The 18,042-nt window shown below is 41.0% G+C and overlaps 1 protein-coding gene across 3 annotated transcripts in view; it reads left to right on the top strand.

Annotated features, from left to right (window-relative positions):
- LOC120734740 (myotonin-protein kinase) overlaps window positions 1–18,042 on the top strand; it is a 94,857-nt gene that overhangs the window by 70,714 nt on the left and 6,101 nt on the right. For 2 of the 3 annotated variants that reach the window (XM_040033701.1, XM_040033703.1), the window contains 12 exons: window positions 3,231–3,314; window positions 3,490–3,585; window positions 3,711–3,859; window positions 4,105–4,198; window positions 5,350–5,547; window positions 7,368–7,616; window positions 7,850–7,929; window positions 9,312–9,408; window positions 9,543–9,691; window positions 12,258–12,355; window positions 14,985–15,046; window positions 15,238–15,312. In XM_040033701.1, the coding sequence (XP_039889635.1) occupies window positions 3,231–3,314; window positions 3,490–3,585; window positions 3,711–3,859; window positions 4,105–4,198; window positions 5,350–5,547; window positions 7,368–7,616; window positions 7,850–7,929; window positions 9,312–9,408; window positions 9,543–9,691; window positions 12,258–12,355; window positions 14,985–15,046; window positions 15,238–15,312 (1,431 nt within the window). Of the gene's footprint in view, window positions 1–3,230; window positions 3,315–3,489; window positions 3,586–3,710; window positions 3,860–4,104; window positions 4,199–5,349; window positions 5,548–7,367; window positions 7,617–7,849; window positions 7,930–9,311; window positions 9,409–9,542; window positions 9,692–12,257; window positions 13,230–13,270; window positions 14,583–14,984; window positions 15,047–15,237; window positions 15,313–18,042 lie in introns of those variants that run through there. The other variant, XR_005696101.1, reaches the window with a different exon arrangement.

Below are 18,042 nucleotides of genomic sequence, written 5' to 3'. Positions count from 1 at the left end.
TGCCTTCTTGCCATTAATCCTCCTCAGTTCCCTCCTAACCTGGGTGGTTGAGAGAGACAGGCTGGAGCCTTGTGTTGAGTGTGTATTGGATGCTGTTGTTGGGGGTGGGGAGGAGTGAGCAGGGTGAATAGAGGAGGTGTGAAGTGTCTGAGGTGTCAGAGGTGGAACAGCAGCAGTGGGGGTGGGTGAGTCTGCAGCCGATGTTGCAGACTGCCTCATGGCTGAATCAAATCGGTTGAAGAAATGATTCAGTTCATTTGCCCATCTCACATCCCTCCCAGGCAGAGAGTTCTGCTGTTTGTGGCCCGAGATGGTTCTGAGGCCTCTCCAGACTTCACCAACGTTGTTTTGTTGAAGCTGGTTCTCCATCTTCTGCCTGTAGCTGTCCTTCCCATTCCTTATCAGTCCCCTCAGCTCTCTCTGCACCCTTTTCAACTCCTCTTTGTCTCTGGATATGCAACTATATTCAGCTGTGCACAGCTCCTAAGGGATCAAGTTTATGACCATACGGGAGGCGCAGAATAGCGAAATATGGACAGAGGAAATTTGTGCTACTCACGTGGGCTGCTCACTTTGGCCGGTGTTTACAGGTCAAAGAATGAAACAATCCTTTGCCTCTCGAGTGGGAAATCTGGGCTACGATGTCCCACAACAGGTTTCATCACATCAGGACGCTGCGCTTGACGGCATGATGACAGGCGATGCCGATGACATGAAGACAAACTATACCAACGGCTGCCAGATGGCTGCCTTCATAGTGTGGGCGCACCACCTGCAGATGCTGTGCGTCCAGACAGAGACCTGTGTGGATGAAAAACTCGTCCCATTCAGAGGCAGGTGCAGCTTCAGGGAGTACATTCCAAAAAAGCCGGCGAAATATGGTATAAAGATTTGGGCAAAAAGGTACGTGTCATTACGTGTCAGTTACGCACGCATTTTTTTCATTCTTGCCCATTCTTGTCCAAAATATACACAGGATTTTTTTCTTTTGTTTTGTTTTCATTTTTTGTTAGGTTGTTGGCACCTACTCCTGCAGGAGGAGAATAAATCGGTGGCTTCCACAACCTCCTTGACGTCTCATTTTACAGTGACTGTGTGGACTATATTGTGGACATAAATCGAGCCAGTCTGGCAGTAGAGGAAATGACATTTCTACATTCCCAACAACATAAATGTTGAAGTTTATCCTTCTAAAATAAATGTTTTTCTGGTTCAAAGTGATCTTGTATTTTTATTTACATAGTTTTTTTATTTTATTTTAAAAAACAACAAGGCAATAAGCATTTAGTGATGGAAAAACGTGAAAACATGATATTTACTGCCCCTGCAAAAAAAAAAAAAGAATGATGGATCAAAATGAATGTTGGTGGCAATTTTTGTCCCATATAAAGGCCTAATTATAATAACAATCAAATATTACTTCAAATGTATTTTCTGGAAAATTTTTAAGTTTTTTGTTTTTTTCGGCTAAAAAACCAGTGCGCTCATGTAAAGAAACTGGGATTTAAAGGGTTAAAACCCCCGAAATATGATTAAAACTTTATATATTTCAGGCAGAAGTAGTTTTAAAAGACTGACTCATTTAAAGTGGAAAAAAATATTAATATATAACATTTTTATAGCACTTTTTTGGGTGTGGCCGTTTTTTGGCTCGAGGATCAAAGGTGGATGTGTTTTTGAGGACTTAGGGTTAAAGTATTTTATTATTTTATTATTTGTTGTTACCTATCATCCACCTGGGCTTTTGTACTTTACTTCTCAGACTTTCTTATCTGATTTAGTGCTCAGCTAAGAGAAAATAATTATTGTTGGTGAATTAAACATCAGTGCAGATACTGAAAATGACAGCATCAAGATGGCCTTTAATTGATTATTAGGCTCAATTGCCTTTGCTCAAAACAGAATAGAACTAACCCACCACTTTAATCACACTCTGGATCTTGTTCTTAAACTATGTTTAAGGATATAATTCTGCCACCTACTTCTTCTTAATTGCCATGCACCAACACAGTGCATTGCAGCAATATCTTTGTGCAATATCTCTAAAATTAGAAGCATCCTGTCTCAGATTTATGCTGAAGAACTAGGTCGTGCATTTTTTACTTGTAGGCTGAACAATTGTAATTCATTACATGCATAGAGAGTACTGACAGGGACTAGAAAGAGAGCATATCTTGCTAATCCTGGCTTTTCTTCATTGGCTCCCCGTTAAATCCAGAATCACATTTAAAAACCTTTTCCACACCTACAAAGTGTTGAATAATCAGACCCCATCTTATCTTAAAGACCTCATAGTACCATATCACCCCAAAGGAGCACTTAACTCTCAGACTGCTGGCTTACTTGGAGTTCCTTTGGGGATAAATAAAGTCTCTCTGATTCTGATTCTGTTCCTAGGATATTTAAAAGCAGAATTGCAAACAGAGCTTTTAGCTTTCAAGCCCCTCTTCTGTGAAACCATCTTGGATTTGGGAGACAAATGCCCTCTCTACTTTTAAGATTAGGCTTAAGATGTTCCTTTTTGACAAAGCATATAGTAAGGGCTAGATTAGGTCACCCTGACTCCTCCCTTAATTAATTCTACAATAAGCTTGGGCCACTGGGGGCTTTCCATGATGCACTGAGAATTCTTCATTCATCTCTTTTTACTCACTATGTGTTTATACAACACTCTGCAGGTAGTTATTATTAATCATCAGGCTCTCTTACTGTCTTACTCCCCTCACCTCCAACTGGTTGCAGCAGATGACTACCCCTCCTTGAGTCTGGCTTCCTTCACACTGTTGCCAAAGTGCTTGCCCGTAGCGGGTCATCAGATTGTTGGGGTTTTCTCTGTTTTCTCTGTATAATTGCAGGGTCTTTACCTTAGAGTATAAAATGCTTTGAGGCAACACTGTTGTTGTGATTTGACACTATATAAATAGAACTCAGTTGAACAAACTGAATTGAAAAAGAGCAACCAAAAGAACAAAAAAAAGTTCCCCAAAGCAATGCTTTGAACTATTATACTGAGAAGTATTCTGATATTTGGCAGGTGAATGAGTGTTTGTCAAAACATTCAAATATTCCAATAAGCAATGTTTCATTTGTACATAATTCGGTACAGAACATGACCATCTCTCACTGTTAGAATGTTTTAGACAAATCACCAATTATGACAGTCTTCTTGTTTTGTGCATGCAATCGTTTAAGTGGTTATTGTGCTGCTTTTGGTCTTGTCACTACCACAGGTCGCAGTGGCAAAGATGCGAAACACACAACAAGTGTATGCTCTGAAGATTATGAATAAGTGGGACATGCTGAGGCGAGGAGAGGTACACAAGCACAGATAACCTCACATTCACAACACTAAGAATAGGGTTACGACAACATAATGGGGACTCAAACTTTAAATCTATAAGGTTTTTGTTATTGATAATTCAGCATTATATTTTTCTGCCTGCTGCTTTTCATTTGTCTGGCATCGAGTTCTCTTCATGCTTTACACAGACAGCATGTTACCAAGAAGAGAGGGAAGTTTTGTTAAGGGGTGACAGACGCTGGATCACAGAGTTGCACTATGCCTTTCAAGATGATAACTACCTGGTATGTTTATACATGGTCAATCAGATAAATATGTTTTACAAATGTGTTGTCTACATTTTAGCATTTTATATTTAACTTGAATCCGATTACTAATTTTCACAACCTTCCAATCCCTTCTCACTCAGTACCTGGTGATGGATTATTATGTAGGTGGAGACCTGCTGACTCTCCTCAGTAAATTTGGGGATCGGATCCCTGAGGACATGGCTCAGTTCTACTTGGCAGAGATGGTTATGGCCATTGACTCAGTCCATAGACTGGGTTATGTGCACAGGTAGACTGCTTATTGATTTTTTACTTTTTTTTTCTTATTTAGGGCTACAGTCATACAGAGTTTGCAGAGAAACATTATCTAAAATATATGTATCAGAGATATGAGGTTCAAATATTAATATTAGCTCTCTCCTAAAACTGACTAACATAAACAAACTATAATCATTTGATCATAATGACTTTTTTTGTTAATGAAATCTGACATTTAGAGGTTAAATAGCCCTGTTTACCTGTTTTCTTACACAGAGACATCAAACCTGACAACATCCTGTTGACAGCTGATGGGCATATTAGACTGGGAGACTTTGGTTCCTGTCTGAGGCTACTTGATGATGGGATGGTGAGAGTTCATTGTGTGCAAGTAACAACGGACAGACAGACAGACATTAGTTTTCACAAAAAAAGATGTGCATAAAAAGCAACACTGTCTCCTAAAAGTAGTGCTCTCATACATTCTCAGTTACATTCTTAAACTAACTCATAGCAACAGTCTAGTTTTACAGTAAAGATTACAATATGTCATGGAATACCTGGAGAGAGGAAGGTCTGCACATCCCTTGACCCGGACAGGGCTGGACTGGGACAAAAAAATCGGCCCGGGCATTTTGACTAGAGACCAGCCCACCAGGTATTATAGGAAAAGCCATGAAGCCTTTGAATGAACACAAATGGTGTTGTGACAGTGATGCACACTGTCTTGTTGGTATATATGTATGTTTTCTATACATTTTACATTATGACCACTCTGGCTGTAAGAGTCAGATAATTATTTATTAAAAGCTAGACATTTTAAATGAGAATAAGAAAGAAAAGTATTTCTTTGTGCCCCCCCAATCCCTGTTAATGCCCTACCTGCCCCCCCTGGAAAAACTTTGCTAGACCCAGCAAACATCAGCTGATACTAGAAAGTAATATTAAATCATTTCTAACAACAGCTTATCGAGCTTAAACCTGCTGCTGTTGTTTAGCGCGACATCCGCTGGTTTTCTCTTTCTGGTGCAAAGTGGGCGATAAACAAACAAGAGAGAAAAGCCAATCAGCTGATCATTGATCAGTTTCACGATTGAAGTAGCAACAGGAGAGGGAGGGAGAGAGAATGAGAGAAGAAGAGGCAGCTGCGCAGCGTAAAGACACTTAATAACTCCAGCTTTGAGTCTTTTTTTCATTCTAGCTGAAGTACGGGACAAATTGTGTTCCTTTTCAACTCAATACCATTTTCTTCTGTTTGTCTGTGACAAGACTGCTTTCAGAGGGAGGGCGCATCTGACCTCCTTGGCTGTAATTAAAAAAACAAAAACAAACAACAACAACAACAACAACAAAAACTCACAGTTTACTTGTCATGGAGCTTCCTTATTTGTTCATTTTTAAGACAGGACTAAAAACACGCAGTGATGATTTTGCTACATTCTAGTATTTCCTTGAAGCAGGTCATGGCTTTTAGTTATTTCTATTTTTTTTTTTTTTAAATCTATCTTCTTTTCTTTGCAGGTGCACTCGTCTTTAGCAGTCGGGACCCCAGACTATTTGTCTCCAGAGATCTTAAGAGCAGTTGAGGGAGGTGGAGGTTATGGTCCTGAGTGTGACTGGTGGGCTCTGGGCATTTGTGCTTATGAGATGTTGCTGGGGACCACACCTTTCTATGCAGAGTCCATCTCTGAAACATATGCCAAGATCATTCACTTTCAGGTACATACAAATAGCTTTAATGTCATATAAATGCCAAAATTAAAATTTGGAGTATAATAAAATTTCTGCACACATTTTAATAGCGATGGCAGATTTCCATTCACTTCTGTTGCAAGTATTTTTAATGATCCGTCTGTGTGCTGGTAAAACAAACAAAATAACAAAATGCAATTTTGGCACATAATTCAACAATTATAATGGACCAAATGGGCCTTTATCACTTTATCCAGACCAAAAAGGTTAGGTATTTAAAGAAGACAGTATCTGAGTGTAATTCTCCGGACTGAAACAAAAATTGTAACTAAATATTTCCAAATGTTTAAATCTGTTTTTATTCATTTGTTTATACAACCTAGTGTGTATAGCATAATGGCACCAGTTTAATATCTATGATGCAGTGTAAACAGAAATAAGCACTGCTAGTCTGGATTGTCTGTTTGTTTCAGTTTTGTTTTTCATAAGTCAGTGGAGAAACTTAAAGTACATTTTTTTCAAGGGTTATAGTACCATGATGTATAGGTGGTTTAAAAACCTTTGGTTGACTTATCAAGTTCATAATAACCTTCATGTAATTTCTGATAAAGGAATGAGGTCATAGTTGTTCTAAGCTTCATAAACACAATTATTATTTTGTTTCATGTTAAATGTATATTAACTGGCCATTACATAATAGTTTCTATTCAAACTGACCACCTTAGTCTATTCATGCAATGCTTTTTCTGTCAAGCAAAGGCAATCTGAAGTTTTCAATTCAATTCAATTCAATTTTATTTATATAGCGCTTCATAGATACAGAGAAAAACCCAACAATCATATGACCCCCTATGAGCAAGCACTTTGGCGACAGTGGGAAGGAAAAACTCCCTTTTAACAGGAAGAAACCTCCGGCAGAACCAGGCTCAGGGAGGGGCGGCCATCTGCTGCGACCGGTTGGGGGTGAGAGAAGGAAGACAGAATAAAAGACATGCTGTGGAAGAGAGACAGAGATTAATAACAGAAATGATTCAATGCAGAGAGGTCTATTAACACATAGTGAGTGAGAAAGGTGACTGGAAAGGAAAAACTCAATGCATCATGGGAATCCCCGGCAGCCTACGTCTATTGCAGCATAACTAAGGGAGGATGCAGGGTCACCTGGTCCAGCCCTAACTATATGCTTGTTTACTGACACTTTGACAGAGGGACTGGATAAGTGTGGAATTGAGCACAATTGGGCTTTAAATTAAATCTAAAATACAATCTACAAAAGTTAAATGAATATGGATACTTTCTGAAGTAACTGTATATAAATATAATAACAAGTGTATAGCTATAGGTTCTGTATACTTTTATATTTGTGTAAAAGTTTGTCATAAGATGGAAGACGAGAAGTGAGGACCCAAATGCAGACCTGGGGAGGCAAACTGGGTTTAACTTATGGCAAGCAGTTTATTGAATAGCTGCTGAAATCCAAAAAGTCCAAGAGAAGAAACGTCCCCTCTTGGAAACGCCAGCAATAGTCCTCTGGCGTGACGCCCAAGCGGTCTACTACTGCCCAGTGGACATCCACTAACCTGCTCCTGGCTGCTGTGGGCAGGCTAAGATCCTCTGCCTGGGCTCCCCTGACACCACACCCTGAACCCAGTGCAGCTGAGCCACAAACCACACTCTGCCACATAAACAAACCAAGAATTTATGGAATGCTCAGAAAAACAAGGCCAGGATCATAATTTTTAACAGCATAGTTTTTAACAGCATCAAAGCACTCAAAATAATGTTGCTAGAAAAAACAACAAAGTTAACAACTTTCTTCAATTGTTACCTTTTTTGATAACCCTTAGGAGTATTTTGAGTTTCCTTCTTCTGGCCCTGAGATTTCAAAGGAGGCTCGTTCCTTCATCAATGAACTGATCTGTGACAGGGAAGTCCGTCTTGGAAGGAAAGGCTCCAGTGAATTTAGGAATCATCAGTTTTTCAGTGGACTGGACTGGAGTTCCCTGCATAAAGTCCCTGCACCTTTCCTGCCTGAAGTCTCTAATCCAACTGACACATCAAACTTTGACATCCTCGACGACTGTCTTAGTGAAATGGTAACTTAAAAGAATTTTCATTTAGTATTTGTGTGTGCCATACACTGGCATAAGTCTCATATAAACATATTTGGTTAACTTTCATAGCCAGCATATAACATTAATAAATAAACCAACCTAATCCTATAAAGCTGCCGGTGTGGTCAACATGGGAAATGTGTGTAGCTTCTGACAAAATAAGAGCAGTTGGTGGTTGTTTGCATGAAAAATTTGAAATCTGTTATGTTTTGCAGGAGACACTATCTGATGTAATGGACAGAGCTCCAACAGGAGTACACTTGGCTTTTGTTGGATACTCTTACACTGCTACCAGGTGAACTCAAGTTTAACTTATGTAGTTCAGCTAACTTACCGTAACTACCTTTCACATCAAACTTCTTCCACTTATCTGGGGCTGGGTCGCAGGGGCAGCAGCCTAAGCAGAGAAGCCCAGACCTCCCTCTCCCCAACCACCTCCTCTACGGAAAAACCAAGGAGTTCCCAGGCCAGTCGAGAGATGTAATCTCTCCAGTGTGTCCTGGGTCTGCCCCCGGCCTCCTCCCAGAAGACCTCACCAAGGAGGCAGTTTAATCAAATGCCCAAACCACCTGAACTGGCTCCTTTCCATGTGAAGTTGTAGCTCCTCTACTCTGAGCCCCTCCCAGTTGGCTGAACTCCTCGCCCTATCTCTAAAGGAGAGCGTTTAAGCGAAGCTCTCTATTTACCAGTTGATTTATGTCCTTACCCTTATCCCCTCAGGCTTCCTAAGTTCTAAAGCCAAAGGTTTGAATGAGCTATTAAAACCACAGTAGGGGTCTGTCCCCTTTGGATGTGGTGGTTGACCCACTATTAATCGTGTTAATCAAGGTGTGAAAAACAACGCAGAGCTAATGCACCAGGTGTTTCTGGGAAAAAAGCAACAACAACAACAAAAAACAAAAACAAAAAAAAAGAAAAAGAAACCGTGAGACCGTGTCCAATCCTAACATGTGACCTGTTGAGGTCACCTGTAGCAAGGTGTGAGTGGGGATGAAAGACTTCATTATAGGCAGTTGACAGCTGGTGTTATAAGCCACCAACAATTGTTGAACTAAGCCACCACCTTAGTTCAACAATTGTTGAAGTATTTTACTCTTTAGGTGTCATTCACAAATACATCATACCTACCAGTGGCTGTAGCTCAGGTAGTAGAGTGGGTCACCTACCTCTTAGGTACTATCCTTAAGAGGTAGCAAAGTGGTTTACTTTACACTTCCTCCATGTAAAGTTTGGCTACAATGGGTGAGACTGGGGAACCCATGGCACATGGCATTGGTTCTGTTGCGAAAGGAACTGTCTTGCTGTTGTTGTTTTTTGACAGTCTCCACTGCCTTGGATGTAAGTATACAAGTGAAAAGTGAGACCATATCACAGGACACTATGTTTTCTTTTAAAGTCAGTGTAAGTTTGCAGACCTTGTTGGTGAAGACCGTGAAGTTTTTGGTGTGATAGGGTGTGTTCCCCATAAGCAGAACTAAGATGGTGGCAAGTCTGGCAGGATTCTAGGTGGGTGAGTTTATATTGCCAAGTTTGGCTCTGAAAGGGCGCCTTCTTTGGGGATCTTCAGAAGTCCCTAGGTCCCTATATACAGGGTGTAGTATCCCCATGGTAAAGTTGTTGTAGGGAATAAATTACTTTTCTTATAATATACTTCTTTATTTTGTCTATATTTTATAGTCAGACAGGTGCTGTTGACCGCAGTCAAGATATCATGATGCAGATAAACCACACCCAGCTTAGGGAATGTGAGAATCTGTATGGACTCGAAAAACTGGTAAGTCGATCTCACTCTAGAAACTGCATACACCTCAGAGCTTCCATTTAAAGACACCTATGATCATGTAATTATCATAGTCAGTGGACTTTCCTTTTTATCCCACTGATGATCTGCATGTGCTTTAAATTCAGAGTCAGCTATGGAAAGTTACAGACAATCTACCAGACAATCTGCCTCCACTGTTTGAGCTTCCACTTACTTTAGACCAAGATGCTGCTGCATCCACCCACACCACCACAGTGGAGGAGGCGATATCAGGACTTGATGAAGACTTGCAGAGGTATCAGCTAATATAATCTCATCTGCAGTCCATCTACATAATCTGAATATAATTCCTATCTCTTCTCAATTTACAGTAGGCTTTATTTATTACACTTCATTGGATGTTAAATCTTAAGTTTTTTCAGAAAAATTTAATATGGAAATGGTTTGGTTTGGTCCTTGAAGGAAATATTTCAATATGAAAAAGCTGCAGTGTATTTTGCATTTCCTTTTTGAGGTCAAAAGGCCATTAACATCATGGACATCTGGCTAATTGTTATCAATGCATGTTAATTTATGTGCTGAGATATTACGTACGGATAATGGTGACTATGAAATGTGGTAACAAAATCAATCCAGCACTATTTACCACCACTGGACTTCTGAAATCTGTTCTGAAATACATATTGACTGTGACATTTAACACCTGACCACTTGTATTAGAGTATTAGTATTAGACATTTATTCCTTCATTAGGCCATAAATAACTTCCATGAACTGTAAAGCAGATCAAGTAGGTTTACTTGAACTCTAAGTTGATCAGCCCTGGGATTGGCAAGTTTTCCAGTTCCAGAAGACTTGATCAGGAAAGAATCATGCAGGTTGAAACGAGAATCTCAGCAATTGAAGATAATGTAAATAAGCTCCCAACTAAGGTAAAGAAAAAAAAAAAACAACCAAAAAACAAAACTGGAAGACAAGATAACAAAAAGACATTCAGAAGAAAAAAAAATTGTAGTGCGCTATATTGCGAAATTCTTATTGTTTTCTCAGTTATACTGTTAATGATAAAGCGAGCAAGTAAGTAAAATTTTATTTGTATATCACCTTTCAAGACAAAGATCACAAAATGCTTCACAAGAAAATACCATACATTAAAAAAAAACTTTATTAAATGCAAGTATAAAAAGATTAGTTTTGAGTTATTTTTTGAAAGAGACAACTTAGTCCAAAGATCTGAAGCTCAGGGGAAGAGAGGTCACTGTGTCTATAGTTTTCAGCCTCGTATGGTGTTTGCTGTTTGTCATTGACAAACTCCAGTGCGAGCTGGAGGCCACCACCAGGCCACCACCTGATGAACCCAACAGAACCACCTTTTATCTATAAAAACTAGGCTCAGAATTGGTGACAAAGGGCAGCCCTGGCAGAGTCCAACACCCACAGGGAATGAGCCTGACTTACTGCCTGCAATACAAACCAAGCTCTCGCTACAGGGACTGAATAACAACTGGCCACACACCCAATACCCACAAAGCACTCCCCGCAGGATATTCAAAGGGATTGGTATAATGTCTACAAAACACACGTAGGGGCGACCGTGACTCAGGGGGTTGAGAAGCGCATCTGTAACCGGAAGGTCGTCGGTTCAATCCCTGGGCTCTCTGTCCTGGTCGTTGTGTCCTTGGGCAAGACACTTTACCCTACTGCCTACTGGTGTTGGCCAGAGGGGCCGATGGCGCGATATGGCAGCCTCGCTTCTGTCAGTCTGCCCCAGGGCAGCTGTGGCTACAACTGTAGCTGCCTCCAGTGTGTGAATGCGAGAGTGAATGAATAGTGGCATTGTAAAGCGCTTTAGGTGCCTTGAAAAGCGCTATATAAATCCAATCCATTATGCAGACTGGTTGGCCAAACTCCCATGAATAACCTCGAGAGTATAAAGTGCTGGTCCAGTATTCCACAGCGAGTATGAAAATTGCATTGTTCCTCCTCAATTTGGGGTTTGACTAATGGAGAGACTCTTCTTTCCAGTATCCTGGCATACACTTTCCCAAGGAGGTTGAGCAGTGTGATCCTGTATAGTTGGAGCACACCTTCCTGTCCCTCTCCTAAAACAGGGGAACCACTCCAGTCTGCCAGTCCAGAGGCACTGTCCCAGACCTCCATGCAATGTTGTGGAGATGTGTCAGACAGTCCTACAACATGAAAAGTTTCCAGGAGCCTTTCTGTTACTGTGCAGTTGCTTAACCACATAGTGACCTAAACCCCAGTGATGGGCAAGTTGTCCCCCTTCTCCCCAGACTCTGCTTCCATAGGTTCTCAGTTAGCAAGGTCATGGTTTTCTAAGGAGCTTGGAAAGAAAGCAACTAGACTTGTTTAATTTTCTTGAAGACATTTCACCTCTCATCCGAGAAGCTTCTTCAGTTCTAAAATCAAATGGTGGAGCATCCCAGGTATTTAATCCCCAGTCGGTGTTATCCTTTAAGAGGGTCATATTAATCATGTGACTCATCACATGAGCCAAGGTGTGATAAAAGCCGTGGGTCATTGTCAGCAGAGGCTTTGGGTGAAACCATTGTGAGAGCTTGCCTCACCCTAATATGTACCCATTGAGGTCACCTGACGCAAGATGTGAGTGGGGATTGATGCGCCAGGGAAGGGATCTCAAAACTGAATTGTAGATAGCATTGTCAAGTACAGACAGGTTTTAAAGGTTCGTTAAATAGTATGAGGTATTTTTTTTACAATGCTAAAATTTAGGGTTTTGACTGCAGATCAACTTTGAAACCCTAACTATGACGTAACTGCAACATATTAAAATTCATTTTTAGAATAAGACACTGAACAGAGTTTACTTTATCCTACAGACCATTTCATGAAGCAGAGATGCGATATTGTGAGCTGGAGAAAGAAATGGATAGATTAAGGGAAGAAATGCAGGAATGGAGAATCCCCAAGAAGACAGGCAAGTGAGCAACCTTCACCACACAATCATCTTCATGTCATCAACATCAGTCCATACAGTCTACCTCTGTTTAAGTACAGTCAATATCATTCTGACATGGTGAAGATCTTTGTCGACTTTTATCAGTCAACCAATATTTATGTGACCATTTATGAAAGCAGGGAAATAGACAGAAGTCTAGTCCATGTTAAGATAAAGATGTATTTTAAATTTAGTCCAGTTAATCCAGGTATTTTAGTAAGACACATGGAAATAAATACAGTATCTCACAAAAGTGAGTACACCCCTCACATTTTTGTAAATATTTTGTTATATGTTCTCATGGGACAACATTAAAGATATGACACTTTGATACAATTTAAAGTACTCAGTGTACAGCTTGTATAACAGTGTAAATTTGCTGTCCCCTCTAAATAACATAACAGAGAGCCATTAATATCTAAACCACTGGCAACAAAAGTGAGTACACCCCTAAGTGAAAATGTCTAAACTGTGCCCAAAGTGTCTATATCTTGTGTGGCCACCATTATTTTCCAACACTGCCTTAACCCTGTGGCCATGGAGCTCACCAGAGCTTCACAGGGTGCCACTCCTCTTCCACTCCTCCATGATGACATCACGGAGCTGGTGGATGTTAGAGACCTTTTGCTCCTTCACCTTCCATTTGAGGATCACCCACAGATGCTCAATGGGGTTTAAGTCTGGAGACATGCTTGCCCAGTCACGTACCTTTACCCTGAGTTTATTTATCAAGGCACTGGTCTTTCTGGAGGTGTGTTTGGATTGTTATCATGTTGGAATACTGTCCTGTGGCCCGGTGTCTGAAGGGAGGGGTTCATGCTCTGCTTCAGTATGTCACAGTACATGGTGGCATGTACTGTGTATTAATGGCATGGTTACCTCCATTAATTGTAGCTCCCCAGTGCCAGCAGCACTCATGCAGCCCCAAACAATGACATCCCACCACCACGCTCGACTGTAGACAAGACACACTTGTCTTTGTACTCCTCACCTGGTTGCTGCCACACATCCTTGACACCATCTGAGATAAGTTTATCTTGGTCTCATCAGACCACAGGTGATCCATGTCCTTAGTCTGCTTGTCTTCAGAAAACTGTTTGTGGGCTTTCTTGTGCATTATCCTTAGAAGAGGCGTCCTCCTGGGATGACAGGCATGTGATGTGCGGCGTATGGTCTGAGCACTGAAAGGCTGACCCTCCACGCCTTCAACCTCTGCAGCAATGCTGGCAGCAATCATACATCTATTTTTAAAAGATAACCTCTGGATATAAGGCTGAGCATGTGCACTCAGTTTCTTTGGCCGACCATGGCGAGGTTTGTTCTGAGTGGAACCTCTCCTGTTTAACTGCTGTATGGTCTTGGCCACCGTGCTCCAGTTCAGTTTCAGGGTGTTGGTAATCTTCTTATAGCCTAGGCCATCTTTGTATAGAATATCAGTCCTTTTTTCAGATCCTCAGAGAATTCTTTGCCATGATGTGCCATGTTAAACTTCCAGTATGACCAGTATGAGAGAGTGTGAGAGCAACAACACCAAATTCAACACACCTGTTCATCATTCAAACCTGAGACCTTGTAAAACTAACGAGTCACATGACACCAGGAAGGAAAAATGGCTAATTGGGCACAATTTGGACATTTTCACTTAGGGGTGTACTCACTTTTGTTGCCAGCGGTTTAGACATTAATGGTGCGCTGAGTTATTTAGGGGGACAGCAAATTTACACTGTTATAGAATCTGCACACTGAGTACTTTACATTGTATCAAAGTGCCAAATCTTCAATGTTGTCCCATGAAAAGACATAACAAAATATTTACAAAAATGTACTTACTTTTGTGAGATACTGTATAACTCACTGTATTGTCCTGAAAAACATATGTGGGCTTGAATGAGTTCCAGACGACACTGATCCACTATGAATAAACAAAGTGCTGTACAATCCCGGACATGTCTGTTTATATTGGAGGCCTCAGTCAGAACATGGTGATAAAAAGCCATTCTAAAGATACCGCTCGTATGCAGAAAATTGGATCTTAATACAGTGTCATGAGGTTTTTAAAGATCAGTGATACTGATGGATAAATGTGGTGCAAAAGCATGTACACATAAAGCAGGGGTGTCAAACTCCAGGCCTCAAGGGCTGGTGTCCTGCAGGCTTTATATCTCACCCTGGGTCAACACACCTGAATCACATGATTAGTTCATTTCCAGGCCTCTGGAGAACTTAAAACATGTTGAGGAGATCTTTTAGCCATTTAAATCAGCTGTGTTGGATTAGGACACATCTAAAACCTGCAGGACACCGGCCCTCGAGGCCTGGAGTTCGACACCTGTGACATAAAGCATGTGCCTTGCTTCATTTGGGGCTATTAAAAAAGTGAGTAGTCAATTTGACTTCACAGCTTTCACCCACCTGCTTTCTTCCTCTATTTACACGCATTGTTTTTCTTTCTGTTCATCTCATATACGTACTGTTTTTTAATCGGTTCTCTCTCTTCTTTGTGTTACTACAAATGTGGATGGCAAACAGTGCACACAAACAGCCAAATGCCTGCAACAGTGCACACACATCATAAACACTGACATTCCTCTCTCTCATCCAATGACAGAGTTGAGTAGCTGCCCATCATCTCTTGCTCTGCCTGCCCACTGTGTGGAAGCAACAAGGGATGTAAGCCTATCTTTAATCCACTTTCATATTGTCTTTCTCTGCCTGACATGAGAAACAAAGCACTTTTTAAAAACAAGCATGTATCTGTTTGATTCTCCAATGTATTTGATAAACTATTACAGTGGTTGTCACAGTTAGCTTACCCATAGTCTCTGTGTACATTCACTATTGAAAACTTGCATTTGTTACAGAGAAGGAAAGCACCTCCAGCCTGCCATTACCCACTGGTGATTCCTCTCCACCGCCACCTGCTCCTGTTCCACAGGGTACAGACATAATGCTATAGAAATATTGTATCAGTTACAGTTAGTGTTCTACATTAGAATGTCTGAGTAAAAAGAGTAAAAAAAAGATCGGGAACATCAATCAAATGAATCTGTGTCTCCCATTTAACTTCCACATTGGTTGAGTAGAATAGATTTTTCCTCAACAAATATGTAATTTGCAAGTCTCCTTAAAATAACTCTGGGAAAGACTGTCCTTGTTTGGCCTAACATTATTTTTCAGGTTTAAATTATGGGATGTTCAACAATATGTCAAAGCTTCAACACGTCTTCAGTGAAATGTTTTTATTTGATACTTCATTTCATATACAAGACACCGTACAAAACATAAAAGAATATTGTTTTGCTTTGTTCTGGGGGGCTCATATCTTTTTGGGTCTTGGGTTGATTTTGAATGTACTATTTATTTATACTGAAAATAACATCACCTCTGCTCTCAAACAGTTTCAGAACTTGGTGTAGTGGATTACAAAAAATCATTTGAGATTTTGCAAGTCAGTATATAGTTTCTACAGATTTGTCAGCAATGTCACTGTCATTAAAATTGTTTATATATTGAATTCATTTATATAGCGTAAAACCACAACAACAATTGCCTCAAGGCACTTTTTATTGTAAGGTAAAGATTCTACAATAATATAGACAAAACAGAGAAAATCTCAACAATCATATGACCCCCTATAAGCAAGTGCTTTGGGAACAGTGGAAAGAAAACCTCCCTTTCAACAGGAAGAAGACTCAGGGAGGGGCAACCATCTGCCCTGACCAGTTAGTTAGGTGTGAGGGGAGGAAGACAGAACAAAGACATACTGTAGAGGAGAGCCAGAGATTAATAATAACCAATGATTAAATGCAGAGTGGTGTATAAATACATAGTGAGTGAAGAAGAAACACTCTTCTTCATGCATCATGGGAACCCCCTAGCAGCCTTGACCTAATACAGTGTTAATCCAGCCGCAACGATTTGCTTTGTGTGCATTGTCAAAAAGGAAAATTTTAAGCCTAATCAAAAAAGTAGAGTGGGGGTCTGTCTCCCAAATCCAGACTCAGAGCTGGTTCCACAGAGGGGCCTGCAAGCTGAAGGCCCTGCCTCCCATTGTAGTTTCTTTTTTTTCTTTTTTTTTTTAAACCTGTCTTGTCCAGCAGTTGTGGCAAGCAGAATTATGTTCTGAATACTTTGTTGTGCTAACCATATTTGCTTTCCCAAGGGAAGCACCATAGAATCTATGTAGTCTAATGTTTTTGTTTTATTGGTTTACTTTATTTTACTATTCATATGACTGTCTTGCAGATGTTATGCAGGACGAGACAGGAGTAAAGGCCAGACTAGTGAAAGATAAGTGAAGAAAGCAGAAAAATAGAAAGGGGGGGGGGGTTGAGGATGAAGTGAATAGATGCTGTAACAAAGCACACACAAACGATACACACCACAAAAACACAAACAAACAAATATGCAATTTTCCTCTGTGTGTGTGTGTGTGAGAGAGCGAGAGAGACAGGCAATGTGAGTGCCTGTGTATAAGTGTTTGTCATTGAACGTACTTGAAAATTGAGGATGAGCGGCTGCAATAATGCCATGCCCCTAGAGCCAGAAGCAGACAGGGAAAGACCCAGGAGATCCTGACTGTTCACGGCACCTAAGAGACCTGGCCACACAGCCCGATGACAACCATGCATCCACCCCAGCCAAGAGAAGAGGGAGGTCCCGGAACAAGCTCCAACAGCTCGGATGGGGGTGTCAGACCAGAGGCACTGGACAGTCAACCCTGCTGGAGGCCGGCCACCCCAACACGAGCCTCAGATGGAGCCACAGTCCCCGAGATGTTCGAGAACCACCCAAAACCCAGCTGTGCTCCACCATATGATAAAGAGGCTCTCAAGCTACCCCAGACCACATCTCCAAGGGAGCCGACCAACCACGCCAAAACGCCCAGTCAGGTACCCCGGAGTCACCAAGCGCTCAAATCCCGAGGAAGTGGGTAGGTCTGTGGCAACCAGTGAGGAGCAGCAGGAAGGGAATCCCCCACCCCTAATAACAATGTCCCTGAGGATCAAGGCCCATTCCTAGCCACATGCACACACAGACCCACACACAGAAACTGCACAGACACACATATCCATCCACATCCATCCCACCACATTATACTTTTAATTACTCTTGTAACTACAAGAAAGCCAGCAGCCTGAGAGCAAAGCAGTCCATTAGTGTGATATGGTATTATGAGGTCATTAAGATAAGATGGGGCCTGATTATTTAAGACCTTGTATGTGAGGAGCAGGATTTTGAATTCTGGATTTAACAGGAAGCCAATGAAGGGAAGCCAATACAGGAGAAATCTGCTCTCTCTTTCTAGTCCCTGTCAGGACTCTTGCTGCAGCATTTTGGATTAACTGAAGGCTTTTCAGGGAGTTTTTAGGACTTCCTGATGATAATGAATTACAGTCGTCCAGCCTGGAAGTAATAAATGCATGAACTAGTTTTCAGCATCACTCTGAGACAGGATATTTCCAATTTTAGAGATATTGCATTCTACACGTTAAAGAAACACGTAGGAAAGCAGTCCTACGTGTTTCTTTAACGTGATCATTAAAGAACATATCCTAACCCCATCCAGAGAGTAAGCATCTGATTAGATACCATACATCTAAAATTTTGGGTTGAGTACAATAACCTCAGTTTGACCTGAATTTAGAAGCAGAAAATTAGAGGTC

This window comes from Simochromis diagramma, unplaced genomic scaffold (genome assembly GCF_900408965.1).
Source record: "Simochromis diagramma unplaced genomic scaffold, fSimDia1.1 OVJJ01000721.1, whole genome shotgun sequence".
NCBI classification, from domain to species: domain Eukaryota; kingdom Metazoa; phylum Chordata; class Actinopteri; order Cichliformes; family Cichlidae; genus Simochromis; species Simochromis diagramma.
The sequence above is the reverse complement of the archived record's forward strand: the minus strand, read 5'-3'. Positions and strand labels throughout refer to the sequence as shown.